Raw genomic sequence first — 17,716 nt, 5'->3', positions numbered from 1 at the left:
CAGTGATGCTGAGTGCTCTTTAAGGCACTGGTGTAGTAGCTAGGACTAGCTGACTCATTGATTTTAGTGGACATTGGCCATTGAATTACCATACACACTCACACAGTGCTTGATTCTTTATTATCACACACTCAAGCACACAGAGAGACTTGCCCACCAAAAGAGGCATCATCGGCATTGTCTTTATATATTGACTGTATAATTTGACCCTGTGTGGTTTTAAGAAAATCCAAAATAAACTCAAACTTGTGCGCTCAATTTTCTTTTTAAGTCATTAAAGATGTACAGTATGCTATCCGATCATTCCACCCGTGAAAACGAACAGTTTGAAAACTAATCAAATTGCCATGTCATTCATCCCCACACGAGTGTAAACTTCTGACCACAGCCACAGAGGTAGTTTACTAAGCCTAGGGATGGGCTGAGATGGAGGCAGGTGATCCCTAAAGGGACCAGCGGAAAGAAGTAAAGCTCATAAACCCTAATCCTTGCAACCATTTTTTACAGTGAGCCCAGTAAAGCTGGGATTGGGCTGCTTCAGCGAACTCCTTTTGATACCTGCGTTTGTACTGTTTTAGCTGTTTGTTTTTTTAATGCTAACTGTAATCCGTAACAACCAAGTCAGTTGCAGCGGTCAGATTTTGTATGTTTCTTCTGTAGTGTTATTCACAGTGTGGTGTTTTGTTGTCTTCAAACAGCCCACCCAGAGGACGTTTGACTACGTGCTCGTGGCCAATAAGGTGGACGATGAGCAAAAGTCTTTGAGACAGGACGCCTTTATCGAGCAACTAAAAAAGAAAAATATCGCAGTCACTGTGAGTTTCTCCCAAAAAACCCTGAGCTGTGACAAAGCATGAATAACTGGATGAATCAGTGATAACGTGTGTGTGTGTGTGTGTGCGCGTGTTGTTTGGTAGATGATTTCCCATCATGACAAAGTGTTTTTCGGCCTGCGTGCTCCCAGTGACATGTTTGAAGACTATCAGTACCTGCTCAAAGTTTCTGACTCCTGCAACTGCTGTGGAGATGTGAATGGAGCTGTCCCTCAGACAACCAGGTGACACACACACACACACGCACACACACACACTTCTGGAAGAAAGGATGTAGTGCTTCTTTCTACTGTTTCCGTGTTTTATTTTTCCCATCATAAACTGCCATATATTTCAGTTCAGTTTTATTTATATGGCACCAATTCACAACAGCAGTCACCTCAAGGCACATTATATAATTCTTTATAATAGACCCTACAATATTAGAAAGAAACTCCAAAAAAATCACATGATCCCATTTGACCAAGTACTCTGCAACAGTGGGAAGGAAAAACTCCCTTTAACAGGAAGAAACCTCCAGCAGAACCAGGCTCAGGGAGGGGGGGTCATCTGCTGAGGGGGGAGAGACAGGACAAAAGACACACTGTGGAAGAGAGACAGAGATTAATAATAACTAATGATTAAATGCAGAGTGGAGTATAAACAGAGTGAAAAGAGGTGAGTGACGAACAAACACTCAAAGCATCATGGGAAGCCTAGGCTAAAGTTACAGACAGGCAGCTGTATTGGTGTGATACAGTACTATGAGGACTTTAAGATAATGAGGCTGATTATTCAAGATTTTTCATGTAAGAAGGATTTTAAATTTGATTCTGGATTTAACAGGAAGCCAATGAAGAGAAGCCAATATGGGAGAAATCTGAGTCACTCCATCTCGAATCATCGTGGGCATTCTGCTCGACTCTGATTTGCACAGAAATTTCATGATGCCAAGTTTGGATATATTTAATAATCGTTAGAAAATATCAGCTTCACACATTGAGCACACACTATGGAAAAAATATGCATAGAAAAACACGACTAGTACCAATTTCTGAATGGTATATTATATTTCACAATAATTCAAAATAAGATGTGAGAAACAAAGGTATGAAAGTGGGTGGTTGGGCCTTTTTTTTTTTTTTTTTTTTTTAAATCTAGAAAAATATTTGATATACAAAGCTAAATTTTCACAGCAATCATTATACAGTGGTACCTTGATTTACGAGAGTCCCAGCTAACGAGTTTTTTGAGATACGATCGGTCACTTGGTCACATTTTTGCTTTATCTTGCGAGCGAATATCTGAGTTACGAGCGAGCAAAAATAATCCATCTGCGTGTTCCATTTGTTTTGTTTCCTCTCGCTGTGCGCTTGTTTTTGTCGATGGTTCTTGATGTGTTCGATTGTTTTCCGCATTTATTTTGGAACATTTCCTTTTTTAAAACCATGGGTCCAAAGAAAGCGAATGATGACCACAAAATTATCGAAAAACATGAGCGAGGTGTGCGTGTTGCTGTCTTGGTGAGGGTACGAGTGTGCCAAAAAAGGCAAAAGAAGGAGAAGATTACGTGAAGTGGAAAAAAAGGAGCATTAACTTTAGATCTCCTCCACTTCCATCTCCGCCAACATCTTTGTCTTTCTCTTAAAAGCAGTTTATTTCTTTACATTTTCCTTTGTTACACTGTATACAGTATTATTTGTTTCTACATTATTTGTTTATAAAGGCATTTTCTTATTAATAAACATAAAAAAAATGTCGTTGTATGGGGGGGGGGGCTGGAACAGATTAATGACGTTTCAATTCATTTCTATGGGAAAATTAGATTTGACACACGATCAAATTAAGTTACGAGCTGAGTCACAGAATTAATTAAACTCGTACGTCAAGGTACTGCTGTATATATACAAACTCTGGACCATAACATGTTTAACAGTTCAGCTCATTGTCAGCCTCTGGATAACAGAGGACCTTAAACTGTGCGCACTCTGGTCTGGACCAAAACGGAGACCAGGAGTTCAGAGTGATGTGAACTCAATAAGAAGCTGCTGTAGCTTTATGTTTCACAAAAAGATCATCTTCTTCGTCTTCTGATCTAACCGAAGACCCTAAAAGGACAGTTATGATAAATATTTTTTCATCCTTAAGAGGAATAAATTACTCCAAATTGATGGCTGCTTCTCCTCTAAGCTTGTGAAGAATGTTGGCTGTCACGTGTCCAAGCCCGGCTCATTCTCACCGCACAAATGGCATTTCTTAATTTGAGGCTTTTATTTTTTCCTCCAGGATCCGAATTGTTCATTTCATCCTTCATCAGACCTTCATCAACACAGGAGGTGAGTTTGATTAATTTAAGAAAGTGTAATTTATGAGAATTCTTTTACAAAATGTGTAGCTCTAAAAATTCACACATGCCTGCGCGCGCGCGCGCACGCACACACACACACACACACACACACACAGGTACATGCATGCGTGTGTAGTCAAAAGTTTAAACACACCATCTAATTCAGTGGTTTTTCATTATTTAAAAAATGTCTGCATTGCAGATTAATACAAAGTCTTCCAAATTGCAACGAAATACATCTGGAATTATTTAGTGAATAAAAATAAAAGTCAAACTGGAATAAATTTTATATATTTTGGATGCTTCAAAGTAGGCACTTCTTGCTTAGATGACAGCTTTGCACACTCTTGGCATTTTCTCATTCAGCTTTATGAGGTAATCACTTGGTTTAAGTCCCACTTTAAGTTCCTTAATGTGTTTGAGACCATCAGTTGTGTTGTGAATTGGTAGAGTTGGTATTCAGTGAATAGCCCTATTTGAGTAATGTCCTAATCCATTATTATGCCAAGAACGACTCAACTAAGTAAAGATAAACATCAGTCCATCATTACTTTAAGAAATGAAGGTCAGTCATTCTGAAAAATTGCAAGAACTTTGAAAGTATCCTCAGGTGCAGTCACAAAGACCATCAAACATTATGATGAAACTGGCTCCCATCAGGACCGCCCCAGCTAAGGAAGACCAAGAGTTCCCTCTGCTGCACAGGATCAGTTCATCAGTTACCAGCCTCAGAAACTACAAGTTAACAGCACCCCAGATAAGAGCCCACCTACATGCTTCACAGAGTTCAGGTAGCACACATCTCAACAGCAACTGTTCAGAGGAGACCGTGTGAATCTGGGCTGAAATTGCTGCTGAGGAAGAACAAGAAGAGGAAGAGAAGGGCTTGGTTCAAAGAACACAAGGAATGAACATTATACTAGTGGAAATCTGTCCTTTGGTCTGATGAGTCCAACCAAATATGAGATTTTTGGTCCCAAATGTCTTTGTAAGACAAAGGAAAGGTGAGGGGATGTTTCCTACATGTGTAGTTCCCACCGTGAAGTTCAATTCAGTTCAATTTTATTTATATAGCACCAAATCACAAGAGTCACCTCAAGGTGCTTTGTATTGTGGGTAAAGACCCTACAATAATACAATAATAATAATACAATAATAATAACCCTACAATAACAGAGAAAACCCAGCAGTTAAAATGACCCCCTATGAGCAGCACAAAAACTCCCTTTAACAGGAAGAAACCTCCAGCAGAACCAGGCTCAGGGAGGGGGGGTCATCTGGCTTCTGCGTAGTGGGACCGTCATTAGTTTTTCAACAGGACAATGACCCCCCCAAACACACCTCCAGCCTATGTAAGGGCAATTTGACCAAGAAAGAGGGTGATGGAGTGTTGCATCAGGTGACCTGGACTCCACAATCACCTGATCTAAACCCAGTGGAGATGGTTCGGGATGAGTAAAGCAGCCAAGAAGTGCTCAGCACCTCTGGGAACTATTAGTGTGTGTGCACTTTTTTTTTTTCTTCATGTTTGCATGTTTTCTTCTGTCAGAAAACCTGGAAGAGCTCCTCAAAAAGGACGTGTTTGAAACCATGTTCTGTCTTCATGAGGTGAGTCACACTTTCACAAACTGCTCCTAGTTATTCGGCCTGTTCTTGGACAAAGTTGCTTTGACCATCCTCAAACTCTTTCATTGTGCTGCAGTAGAGGAATCCTGGGTTCTTCCTGTGTGGCCTTTGCCTGTTCTCCCTGTGCCTTTGTGGTGTCCTCTGTGTACCACCCTAACCCTTCTTCCCACAGTCCAACAACATGCATGTTAGGTTAATTGACGATTCTAAATTGGCTGAGGAGTGTGTGGATGGAGATAAAGTGTATGCTGTAGGGTTAAATGTGGTCTGAGTGGTCAGTAAGACTACAAAAGTGCTGTATAAATTCCAATAAAGAAAACCAGAGTAGAATAAAGCTATGTGGTGGTGTGCAGAAAAGAAAATGTCATGTGCATTAAAGTAATAAAGAACTATAAATTGACAGAAACACAGAGTGCAAACTCTGAAAGCAAGTAGCTTTTCTCAGTCTGTGTTTATGAACTGATGTGTTTGTTGTATTACAATTTAGGATTACAAAAAAATAATGTTTGCTCATTGACTTTTTTCATTTATTTCTTTTTCCCATGTCTCTCAGAAAAAGGAGCAGGAAGAGCTGAGGAAGAAGTGGGCACGATGGACAGCTCTCTTTAACAGACAACCATTCGATGCCATCAAGTCAGTCTATACCTGTAACTGTGATTGATGCTCTGACTCTGACTGTTGCCACAGTGGCTTCAGGATGGATTGACACCCCTTCTGTTTTTCTATGTGTGATTAGCAAGAGTGAAGTGACTTCAGATCAACTTTCTGAACAAATTAAAATACTATAAATGAATACATAGGTGGACTTTGGGAGACTTACCAGGTTGCTGTGGATGAAATCAGACGAGCCTTCATTTAGGGCAGAGTATATTGTTAGCTTAGTATGAGCTTGATACAGCAGTCAGAGATTTCACTTTGGGTCTCTTCAGAGATGGAAAACTTTCAGGCAAACCCTGACCCACTTTTGTTTTTCAGAAAAGAGACCTCACGACCGGGTTCACTATATTAAATGTTAAAGTGCAGGTACTGTATTGATATGTTTGGATGTGTTTTCTCCTCTCAGGTCTTACTTTGGGGAGAAGGTGGCTCTGTACTACCTTTGGCTCACCTGGTACACTAAACTGCTGGTTCCAGCTGCTATTCTGGGTGTTGTAGTGTTTCTCTATGGCCTTGCTTTTTTCAACACCAACCCTCTCATGTAAGTCTGGTATACGCAGAGAAAGTAACATCATGTGCTAAATTTTCTGTGTTTATGCAAAAGAACGAGTCTCAGTCTTTATTCACAAAGTCCTCAAAGAATTGGGTTGAATTTTAAAATGCATGGCGAAGCAATAATTCAATCATTATAATGTCTAATGTTTTTCTATCAAGACTTTATTCTTTGTGTCCTCAGTAATGAAGTGTGTCACTCCAACATCACCATGTGTCCTCGCTGTGATAAGAAGTGTAAAGCATGGCAACTCTCAGACAGCTGCACCTATGCTAAGGTGAACTTGATTACTTTTTTATTCTGCTGCTGTCAGTTCACAGTAGAAATTAAATGTATGCACGAACAGTTCAAATAATTCTAACACCTACCAGTTGTTAAGTGTAATGGCCACCACTCATACAACAACAAACAGCAGCATAGATGTAATGCAGATGTAATGTTGATGTTCGTATTGAGATCAGCTACTGCACATAATGTATATCCTTTTTTAAGGATTCAATGGAATAAAAATTATTCCCAAAACATATATAGATGTTGATAATCCTGGTACCCTAGGCAGTTTATGTAGTAAGTTTCATCCAGTTTTATTAATGTATCTAAGGGGGCAGCACGGTGGCGTGGTGGTTAGCAGTGCTGCCTCAGTGCAAGAAGGTCCAAGGTTCAATTCCACCTTGGTTTTCTCCCGGTACCCTGGTTTCCCCCCACAGTCCAAAGACATGCACTTACTGTGGTTAGGTTAGTTGGTGATTCTAAACTACAGGTGTGAATGATTCTGTCTCCCTGTGTTGGCCCTGCGACAGCTGGAGACCTGTGCAGGGTGTACCCCCGACCCTGGGGGGTACACAGAAGAGAATGGATGGATCTGTGACCAGTTAGGGAGCAGACAGACAGACATTATTATGGGGCCTAATGTGATAAAAAAAAAAAATCAGAGGTCTGAGTATTCTGACTTTGATGGTCGTGTTGTAACTAAAAAAAGAGAAAACAAACAGTAGTCATGAAGGGGGAAACTGTGCATGCAGACCAGAACTTTTTTTTTTTTTCTTGGCTATGATTGTTGTTACTGTTGTATGGTGTAGGTATTTCTTTAAATGCCATTTCATTTTTGCCATTTTAAAATGTCAGTTTCTCCTCTACTAGCCTGCATTTTTTTTTTTTTTGCATCTCAGTGTTTGAGCTCTGTGGTGTGCAGTGGACACCTCCACCACTCTCTTCACCCATGTGTCAAAACAACACAACTGTAGATCTTACCATACAACAAAGTGTAGCAATTGTCTTTGGCTAAGAGCCTGAAATTAGGCATAATATTTGTATTGCAGCAAGTCATAAGGATTTTTCTATTTATATAGTTATATTGTAATGTAATGACCTTACAGGATTTGGCCCATACATATTTTGACTTCCCTCAGCAGAAGTGTAACATCCTTAGGCAGTGTCCTTTCATTGCCCTATACAGAGCCTGTGACAGGGCAAAACTACTGCTGCAGTTCTGTTAGTCTTTCACCCAGCAACTCTTTATTTTCTAGCTCTGAACCTCCCATTCTCAAAGGTGAACTGTTAAAGCCTTTAAAGGTTTTTGTGCTGCTAAAGCTCCTGTTTTTTTTTTTATTGATTCAGAGCTAAGTTTAAACTTAAATATAGCAACAATCCTGCTGCTGTTTGTATGCTATGAGATTGATTTTTATTTATTTTAGCTCTTCATCAGGTACATGATGTGTTTCTGTTCACACAGGTCACACATTTGTTTGACAATGAAGGCACTGTGGCTTTTGCAATGTACATGGCAATCTGGGGTGAGTCTCTGCTCCTGTCTGAGCGGCTCTACTGCTACGTGTAATCTAATTGGATCTGATGTCTGGTTCTTTTGTAATTTTGAGTGAATTTTGTGTGGTTTTAGCCACACTGTTCTTGGAGCTGTGGAAGAGACACCGAGCCAATCATGTCTCTCAATGGAAAGTCTATGACTGGAGTGAGGAGGAGGTAAGACTTTCTGCCTAACTTAAAATCTGCATCTGTGTCTGTAATGTTCATGTTTGTAGACCAACATGTGCTGTGTCCTCAGTAACATTAAAGTGTATTTACCGTGGGAACTACTGGTCTTTATGTTGTTATTAACAGATGCAGCTGATACTGACTGTACTGTCAGAAGACCTGTCAGATTTGTTTTAGACTGGAAAAATGAACACCTTGCAGTGACTCACATTACTGTGAAACAACTCCAGTTCTGTCAAAGGATTTATTTAGCAGATGTATTCATAAACTTGGACTTATAGTTTCAATCTACAGTAAGAAATGTTTAAGGCTGTGTTGACAGCCAGTTTGAGAGAGAATGTATAACTATAATAATATAATGTTTGTGTAGGTTCTCGGTCATCCAGGTCATGGTAATCTCTGGAGCTGTTTCAGTTGTTTCAGTTCTCATCCTCAACCCCCACTCAGACCTGTCTTCAGGTGACCTCAGTAGGTCACTTGATTGAGTGGGACAGAGTATCAGTGGTTTAAAATATGTCACATTTGACCTCTGACTTAATGGACTGGTTCTTAATGAGCACTTTACTACTCAGAGCACTCCGAGCACTTTATCCAATATGTCTCATTCACCCATTCACTCACACATTCTTATAAACAAGTTTTTCTGCCTAAGTGCTTTTGTTCTAGCATTCACACTCACAGATGCATCGGAGAGCAACCTGGGGTTCATTATCTTGCCCAAGGATCCTTTGGCATGCAGACTGGAGCAGCCAGTGAGCGAACCACCAACTTAGTAGATACCTTGCTGTATCTCCTGAGCCACAGCCACCCCAAAGTGATGCTAAAGCTATTTAGAGCTATTTAAAACCATTTCCTACTGCCATTGTTTGCATTATCAGTATATAGGGAGTGATATATGTGGATTCTTAATATCATGTCACTTTGGACCTTTGACTTCTTCTTCAAGGCCAAGTAAGGTCAAACTTTATTAAAATGTCTTCAAAACTATGCTTAAAATTCTGCTGCCTTTGTTTGTATTGGCAGCCTTTAGGAAATTACAGGTTACCATAATCAAAATCAATGAGAAAATAAAATGAATTTATGTTCACTTTAAAAGAAATGGTGCCCAGAGAGGGTGCTGTCCCTGTGGAGGTTTGTGCACTAAGAATGCTTCTTGTTAATCAGTGCAAGACTGTAAAGGTCAGTCTTAATGCACAAAGACAAGGACCAAGATCAGGGTACCAGCCGAACTCGAACTGCCACTGGAAGTGAAGGAAAAGTGACAGGAAAGTGGGTCATGTGGGAATAGCGGTCTAAAGAGATGGAAGAGGTGGAAATCCAGAATGGTACCAGACTATGCATTGTGGCATTTTGCTTTGAAATCTAACTCAGGCTGCTTATTTAACAAATTCTCTGATGATTTTGTATCTGGTCTTTTTTTTTTTCCATTCAATTTTTTAACTTGGTTTTATTTGTAAATTACCAGTTCACAGCAGTAGTCTTGTTGTTTCCAGTTTATATATAACTTTAGTTAGAAAAGTAACTAATCTAACCCAATTTTTGTGGGCAGCAATGAACAGTTAATCAGGTCAGTGGTTTGATCCCTGGCTGCTCCAGTCAAAGTATTCTTGGGTAAGAACCCCAGGTTGCTCTCCGATGTGTTCATTGGAGTGCGAATGAGAGTAAATGGTAGAAACGACATAGGTGAAGAAGAAAGTGCTTGTATGAATGGGTGAATGAAGACATATAAAGCGCTTTGAGTGCTCAGGTAGAGTAGAAAAGCACTAATATAGGAACCAGTCCACTAGCTGATGACAGTCACAGTGTACAATGAAACCAAATTTCATTTTGTCACATGCATTAATTACTTAAAACTTCAACTTTTTAGAGCTTGTTAAAACACTTAATTTTTCTGCACAAATTTGCAATGTAATATCTTTAATGGGTATTAAATGTGTGTGTGTGTGTGTGTGTGTGTGTGTGTGTGTGTGTGTGTGTGTGTGTGTGTGTGTGTGTGTGAGTGATCAGGAGGAACTGATTGTGGAAATAGTGAATGATCCGGACTGTAACCCCAAACAGTTCAGACACTCCTATCTGCAGAGTACCCTGGTCCTCATCCTGTTAACACTCATGGTAAGAGACACAGACACCTGAGCATGTTGTTGAAAGAGTTTGGGATGGAACCTGTGTGGAGCATTCCTTGGTGTAATTCAGGGACCACCCAACAGAGCACTTCACTCTCAGACTGCTGGCTTACTTGTGGTTCCTCGGATACTTAAGAGTAGAATGGGAGGCAGAGCCTTCAGCTTTCAGGCCCCTCTTCTGTGGAACCAGCTCCCAGCTTGATGATGCATTGTGTTTCTTCTTTACTCACCTCTTTTCCCTTTCTGTGTTTATACCCCACTCTGCATTTAATCATTAGTTATAATAACCTCTGGCACCGTTCCACAGAGTTCCTTTTGTCCTGTCTCCTTCCACTCAACCCCAAACAATCGTGGCAGATGACTATATAAATAAAATGGAATTGAATTAAAAGCTTTAAGCTGCACGTGAGTTATACCAGGGGCTCAACCACTTCTGATTTGAGGCTTTCTTTATCAGAGGGGCTACAGTATCCAGAGTCACATGCAGTGAGGATGGAAAAGTATTAACAAGATAATCAACCTCTATGGGAGCAGTTTATGTAGTTGCTCTGTACTCAGCTGGCACATGGCATTGAAGATAACAGTGGATTAATTTTATCCTTAAACTTACAGCACTTTCAGAAAGACTTCTACTCACTGCTGTGTAATCCACTATTGTAAATTGAAATATTATTTAGAAATGATCAGACTAGACGTTTTCGGGGAATACCATTAAAGATGGCAGATGGCTGCCCCCCCGAGCCTGGTTCTGCTGGAGTTTTTCCATCCCATTGTCGCCAAGTGCTTACTCAAGGGCAGGGGTGGCCAACTCCAGGCCTCGAGAGCTGGTGTCCTGCAGGTTTTAGATGTGTCCCTGATCCAGCACACCTGAATCAAATGGCTGAATTACCTCCTCAGTATGCAGTCAAGTTCTCCAGAGTCCTGCTAATGACTTCTATATTTGACTCAGGTGTGTTGAGGCCTGGAGTTGGCCGCCACCCCTGCTCAAGGGGTTCATCTGGTTGTTGGAATTTTCTCTGTAGGGTCTTTCCCTTACAATATAAAGCTCCTTGAAGCAACTGTTGTTAAATAGGCTGATTACAGCCTATTGAATAAAAGTAATTTGTTGGTGTGATTGTTGTTTTGCAGTTGATGCTGATCATTGGCCTTGCCCATGCTCTTGTGGTGTTTCGAGTCATTGCGGCCCCCTTGATGTCTGAAAGCAAGTGGGAGTTTTTGAGCGAGCACGCCAACCTTGTGGCTGTGATGCTTGGAGCTGTGCTGCACTATGTCACCATTCAGATCATGACTCGCGTACGTATACTTGGAATCTCATCCTAATGCTTGTTTCACTCAGTGTTGGTCGAATGGGAGAAGCAGGAAGCACATGTTCCATTTAAACAGCACTTTATAAACAAAGAATAAAATGTCACAGCTGAGGTCAGTGTGCTGGTCTGACAATGATTTTAAGAGCTTTCCAGTGTACTACAGTAGAGAACTCCTTTGATTTTTTTTTTTTCTTTTCATTGTTACAGAGTGCCACAAGCCCACCTGCACACTGTACTCACACTGTACTTCCTGTGTACTCAGACTACATCCTTCAAATTTCTGATGTTTGCAGTTATTGAATTTCTGCACATTTTTTAAATATATAATCAATGATCAAGAGAAACTCAAAACATTCAGTTTAAGATGCAAACTGATGGTAAACCTCAAAAACAGGTTATTGTTCACAAAAAAATACAAAAGAAACCAGAGGATTTTTAGCTTTGGCCAAATGAGTCAATCGATCAAAGTGATAGAAAGAGGAGTGAGGTGTGTGGCACCGCTTCTGAGTCAAAGCTTCACATCACCTGTTAAACAGAAATCTGTCCTTATTTTTAAATCTAAATGTATGATTTTTATGTATGAAGCTGCGTTTCAGTTGGAATTTGACATATCCTGCCCATCGATTTTTTTTTTTTTTTCATCATAATAATAAATAAATAAAACATAATGGTATTAAAACATTACAAAGTACATTTAAAAAAATTTAAACTTCTACAAGCAGTTCGAAACACCAGCCTTCTGATTTGCAGATGACCCAGTCTACTACCTGTGCCATAGCCAACCAATAACCAATCAGAGGTCAATGGGCATAGGTGAGGTAGCTTGCCCCTGCCACCTCTGACCAGGAAACCTGTGAACTTAGAGTGGAGCAAGAAGATGGCCAGCAGCCAAAGGATAGATTTCATTGAATAGCATTGACTGAATTCAGGGCAGAGATTGTTTGGACTACGCCGTTAAAGTCTGATAGAAGAATCTCCTTTTTTTTTTTCCTTTTCAAAGTTCATCCTGGACTTGTTTTGGTAACTTCAATAGTTACTTCCTCCAAACTATTATTAGACCCTATTCCTACAAGACTGCAAGTCCTACCTGCAACTCCTTCCATTAATTGATGCTTCAATATTAAATATGATCAATTTATGTGCCACAGGCCTTCAAGGTGGCTGCAATTAAACCGCTACTTAAAAAGCCATCACTTGACCCAGCTGTCTTAGCTAATTATAGGCCAATCTCCAACCTTCCTTTTCTCTCAAAGATTCTTGAAAGAGTAGTTGTAAAACAGCTAACTGATCATCTGCAGAGGAACGGTTTATTTGAAGAGTTTCAGTCAGGTTTCAGAATTCATCACAGTATAGAAACAGCATTAGTGAAGGTTACCAATGATCTTCTTACAGCCTCTGACAGTGGACTCATCTCTGTACTTGTCCTGTTGGACCTCAGTGCAGCTTTGATACTGTTGACCATAACATTTTATTACAGAGATTAGAGCATACTATAGGTATTAAAGGTACTGCACTGCAGTGGTTTGAATCATATTTATCTCATAGACTCCAATTTGTTCATGTAAATGGGGAGTCTTCTTCACACACTGAGGTTAATTATGGAGTTCCACAGGGTTCTGTGCTAGGACCAATTCTATTTACATTATACATGCTTCCCTTAGGCAGTATTATTAGAAAACATTGCATCAATTTTCATTGTTATGCAGATAATACTCAGCTTTACCTATTAATGAAGCCAGATGACACACATCAATTAGTTAAACTGCAGGAATGTCTTAAAGACATTAAGGCCTGGATGACCTCTAATTTCCTGCTTCTAAATTCAGATCAAACTGAAGTTCTTGTACTCGGCTCCACAAATCGTAGAAACATGGTGTCAAACCAGATACTTACTCTGGATGGCATTACTTTGGCCTCCAGTAACACTGTGAGAAATCTTGGAGTCATTTTTGACCAGGATATGTCCTTCAATGCACATATTAAACAAATATGTAGGACCGCTTTTTTGCATTTGTGCAATATTTCTAAAATTAGAAACATCCTTTCTCAGAGTGATGCTGAAAGCTAATTCATACATTTATTACTTCTAGGCTGGACTATTGTAATTCATTATTATCAGGCTGTCCTAAAAGCTCCCTGATCAGCTGATCCAAAATGCTGCAGCTAGAGTACTGACAGGGACTAGAAAGAGAGAGCAGATTTCTCCCATATTGGCTTCTCTTCATTGGCTCCCTGTTAAATCTACAATAGAATTTAAAATCCTTCTCCTCACCTACAAGGTCTTGAATAATCAGGCCCCATCTTATCTCAAAGACCTCATAGTACCATATCACCCCAACAGAGCACTTCTCTCACAGACTGCTGGCTTACTTGTGGTTCCTAGGATACTTAAGAGTAGAATGGGAGGCAGAGCCTTCAGCTTTCAGGCCCCTCTTCTGTGGAACCAGCTTCCAGCTTGGATTCAGGAGACAGACACCCTCTCTATTTTTAAGATTAGGCTTAAAACTTTCCTTTATGATCAAGCTTATAGTTTGGGCTGGATCAGGTGACCCTGAACCACCCCTCTAGTTACACTGCACCACTCTGCTTTTAATCATTAGTTATTATTAATCTCTGGCTCTCTTCCACAGTGTGTCTTTTGTCCTGTCTCTCTCCCCTCAGCCCCAGCCAGTCACAGCAGATGACCCCCCCCCTCCCTGAGCCTGGTTCTGCTGGGGGTTTCTTCCTGTTAAAAGGGAGTTTTTCATTCTCACTGTTGTCAAGTGCTGCTCAGAGGGAGTAGTTTGATTGTTGGGTTTTCTCTTTATCACTGTAGGCTCTTTAAGTTACAGTGAAAGCAACCAATGTTGTGGTTTGGTACTATATAAATTGAATTGAATTACTTCAGAGGGGGATGGCCATTAAGCCAAAAACAGACAAATTCACATCAGGTGTTTTTTTTTTTTTTTTTTTTTTTTTTTTTATTAGAACATCAAGAACTTAACTGATAATGCCGCTTATGGGAAAAAAAAAACTTTCTGTATAGAGAGTCTTTAAACTGAGGAACAGGAACAGAGAAAAGTTAGTTTGGAATCTCCTGATGAAGCACTGCTCTATCGATTCCAAAGCTGTGAGGTCTGTAATCCCTCTAAAGTTGTTCTGTGCCTCTCCTTTCACGCCACCTGCAGGTCAACAGATGGGTCTCCTTGAAGCTGTGTGAAATAGGTGAGAACCAAGTTATTTCACTGCTAATAATAAACATTATTAAAATATACACAGCTGAGTTACACCATTCTGACCGCTCAAAGTGGGAAAAACACTAATTATCTGGTAACACATGTGAAGGCGTTCTGGGATATAAGATGGAAAAGGGAAACATGTTAAATATGGGAGAAATAGAGAAGAATGAAGGGCTTGTGGCATGCTCCTGGTCTGTGGTGTTGTGCACCTGCCAACACTGATCTAATTGGGTACTAATCATGGACTGGTCACAAGTGTTGGGGGGATGCTGTGGAACAGCTCTGAGCTGCAGCTCCCACTCAAAGTTTGAAAGAATTAAAGGACCTGTTGTCTTGGTCCCAGCTACCACAGCGCACCCTCTGAGCTCTTGTTAAAGCATCATCCTTAACCATTCATGGTTCAGTCTGCTGCATGATAAGCAAGCCACTATATTTTGGCTCATTCATGTGTGAACACATTACAGTAGTATGCAAAAATATGGGCACCCCTGATAATTTTCATGATTTTCCTTTATAAATGATTGGTTGTTCAGATCAGCAATTTCAGTTAAATATATCATACAGCAGATGAACACAGTGATATTTAAGAAGTGAAATTAAGTTTATAGGATTTACAGAAAGTGTGCAATAATTATTTAAACAAAATTAGGCAGGTACATAAGTTTGGGCACCCCAACAGGAAAATTACATCAATATTTAGTAGATCCTCCTGTTGCAGAAATAACAGCCTCTAAACGCTTCCTATAGCTTCCAATGAGAGTCTAGATTCTGGTTGAAGGGATTTTGGACCATTCTTCTTTCCAAAACATCTCCAGTTCAGTCAGGTTTGATGGTTTCTGAGCACGGACAGCCCGCTTTAAATCCCACCACAGATTTCCAATAATATTCAGGTCTGGGACTGAGATGGCCGTTCCAGAACGTTGTACTTGTTGCTCTGCATGAATGACTCAGATTCTGAGCAGTGTTTAGGGTCGTTGTCTTGTTGAAGTATCCAGCCCCAGCGGAGCTTCAACTTCGTCACTGATTCTTGAACATTGTTCTCAAGAATCTGCTGATATTGACTGGAATCCATGCGACCCTCAACTTTAACAAGATTCCCAGTACCTGCACTGGCCACACAGCCCCACAGCATGATGGGACCACCACCAAATGTTACTGTGGGTACCAAGTGTTTGTCTTGGAATGCTGTGTTTTTTTTCCACCATGCATACTGCCCCTTATTATGTCCAAATAACTCAGTTTTAGTTTCATCAGTCCACAGCACCTTATTCCAGAATGAAGCTGGCTTGTCCAAATGTGCTTTAGCAGACCTCAGCGACTCTGTTTGTGGCGTGTGTGCAGAAAAGGCTTCTTCTGCATTACTCTCCCATACAGCCTCTCCTTGTGCAAAGTGCGCTGAATAGTTGAACGATGCACAGTGACACCATCTGCAGCAAGATGATGTTGTAGGTCTTTGGAGCTGCTCTGTGGGTTGACTATGACTGTTCTCACCATCCTTCTCCTCTGCCTATCTGAGGTTTTTCTTGTCCTGCCACTTCGGGCCTTAACTAGAACTGTGCCTGTGGTCTTCCATTTCCTCACTATGTTCCTCACAGTGGAAACTGACAGCTGAAATCTCTGAGAGAGCTTTTTGGATCCTTCCTCTAAACCATGATGTTGAACAATCTTTGTTTTCAGCTCATCTGAGAGTTGTTTGAAGCTCCCATGTTGCCACTCTTCAGAGAAGATGCAAAGAGGAGAAACACTTGCAATTGGCCACCTTAACCCTTTCTCATAATTGGATTCACCTGTGTATGTAGGTCAAGGGTCAGTGAGCTTACAAAACAGATTTTGTGTTCCAATAATTAGTGCTAAAGGAATTCAAATCAATAAAACCACAAGGGTGCCCAAACTTATGTACCTGCCTAATTTTGTTAAATAATTATTGCACACTTTCTGTAAATCCTATAAACTTAATTTCATCTGCTATATGATATATTTAACTGAAACTGCTGATCTGAACAACCAATGATTTATAAAGGAAAATCGTGACAATTATCAGGGGTGCCCAAACTTTTGCATACCACTGTAGTTTGACATCTTTTTAAATAAAATTATATATTGGACATTTTGTTGAATTTCACACTGGTTCATTTCATATATTTCCATCTGTGTTTGCATTCAGAGAAGCTGAACTCACTTGCTGCAACAGAGAGAAGCTTCACAGTCAAGATGTTCACCTTCCAGTTCTTCACTCTCTTCTCCTCGCTCTTTTATGTGGCCTTTTTTCTGGGCAGGTACTTTGTCTGCCAACTTGCAACCCTATTTTGTGGGCTGTTTTGTGCTTACAAAGCATATATATATATATATAAATTATAAGACTTTGATTTTTACATTTAAAATTTTTAATTTAAAATTAATTAATAAAATTAAGTTAATTAAAAATTAATACATTTAAAAATTAATAGTATAACAAATGAATGCTTAAATAATTGGCTTACTGATTAACTTAGGTTTTGGCAGAAAAGTAATTTACTTTTTTGTTATTTTTATGGAAAAATACCCACTTTTTCATTTTTAAGACTCTTCAAATGCATTTTATTCTTTGCTATCTATATAAAATGAATAATTTACTGTATTTTAATAATATATTATTAAAAAGGTCAGGGCAAAAGTCCCTAAATTGTTGGAGGAAAAAAAAGATCTTGGTAACTTTTTAGGCCATTTCTCACATTTTTTTTTTTTTTTTTTAATAAAACAAACGTCGGCTGGAAAATCATCAGCCAGCCAGTGAGCTTTTTTTTTTTTCATCACTAGGGCTTCAAGAAGACTTTAAATGCAAGAAAACAAGACTGACCCTTGCCATACTATTATTAGATACTCTACATCATACTGGCACTTGATGTGGTACACTCTCACATTATAGCCAGATGTACATTTAGAGGTTTCACCAGCTGATTGCTGATGTGATGTTGCCTTTTCACAGGATAAATGGCCATCCAGGAAACTATGTGCGCATCGCTGGGGTTCGACTGGAAGAGGTAAGAAAATTCAGTCAGAGATTCATGTGCCATTTGCAGTGCTAACATGTATTGTATTGTG

The 17,716-nt window shown here is 39.8% G+C and overlaps 1 protein-coding gene across 1 annotated transcript in view; it reads left to right on the top strand.

Annotated features, from left to right (window-relative positions):
- Positions 1-17,716, top strand: part of LOC115776452 (anoctamin-9) — a 29,589-nt gene that overhangs the window by 7,100 nt on the left and 4,773 nt on the right. The window contains exons 3-16 of the mRNA XM_030724166.1: positions 699-815; positions 918-1,057; positions 3,099-3,148; positions 4,709-4,767; positions 5,339-5,418; positions 5,849-5,983; positions 6,179-6,272; positions 7,728-7,788; positions 7,893-7,975; positions 9,995-10,099; positions 11,239-11,403; positions 14,585-14,621; positions 16,800-16,911; positions 17,601-17,655. Coding sequence (XP_030580026.1) covers positions 699-815; positions 918-1,057; positions 3,099-3,148; positions 4,709-4,767; positions 5,339-5,418; positions 5,849-5,983; positions 6,179-6,272; positions 7,728-7,788; positions 7,893-7,975; positions 9,995-10,099; positions 11,239-11,403; positions 14,585-14,621; positions 16,800-16,911; positions 17,601-17,655 — 1,293 coding nt within the window. The remainder of the gene's footprint in view (positions 1-698; positions 816-917; positions 1,058-3,098; positions 3,149-4,708; positions 4,768-5,338; positions 5,419-5,848; positions 5,984-6,178; positions 6,273-7,727; positions 7,789-7,892; positions 7,976-9,994; positions 10,100-11,238; positions 11,404-14,584; positions 14,622-16,799; positions 16,912-17,600; positions 17,656-17,716) is intronic.

Source organism: Archocentrus centrarchus, unplaced genomic scaffold (genome assembly GCF_007364275.1).
Source record: "Archocentrus centrarchus isolate MPI-CPG fArcCen1 unplaced genomic scaffold, fArcCen1 scaffold_32_ctg1, whole genome shotgun sequence".
Lineage (NCBI taxonomy): Eukaryota > Metazoa > Chordata > Actinopteri > Cichliformes > Cichlidae > Archocentrus > Archocentrus centrarchus.
This window is presented reverse-complemented; position numbering and strand designations above follow the sequence as displayed.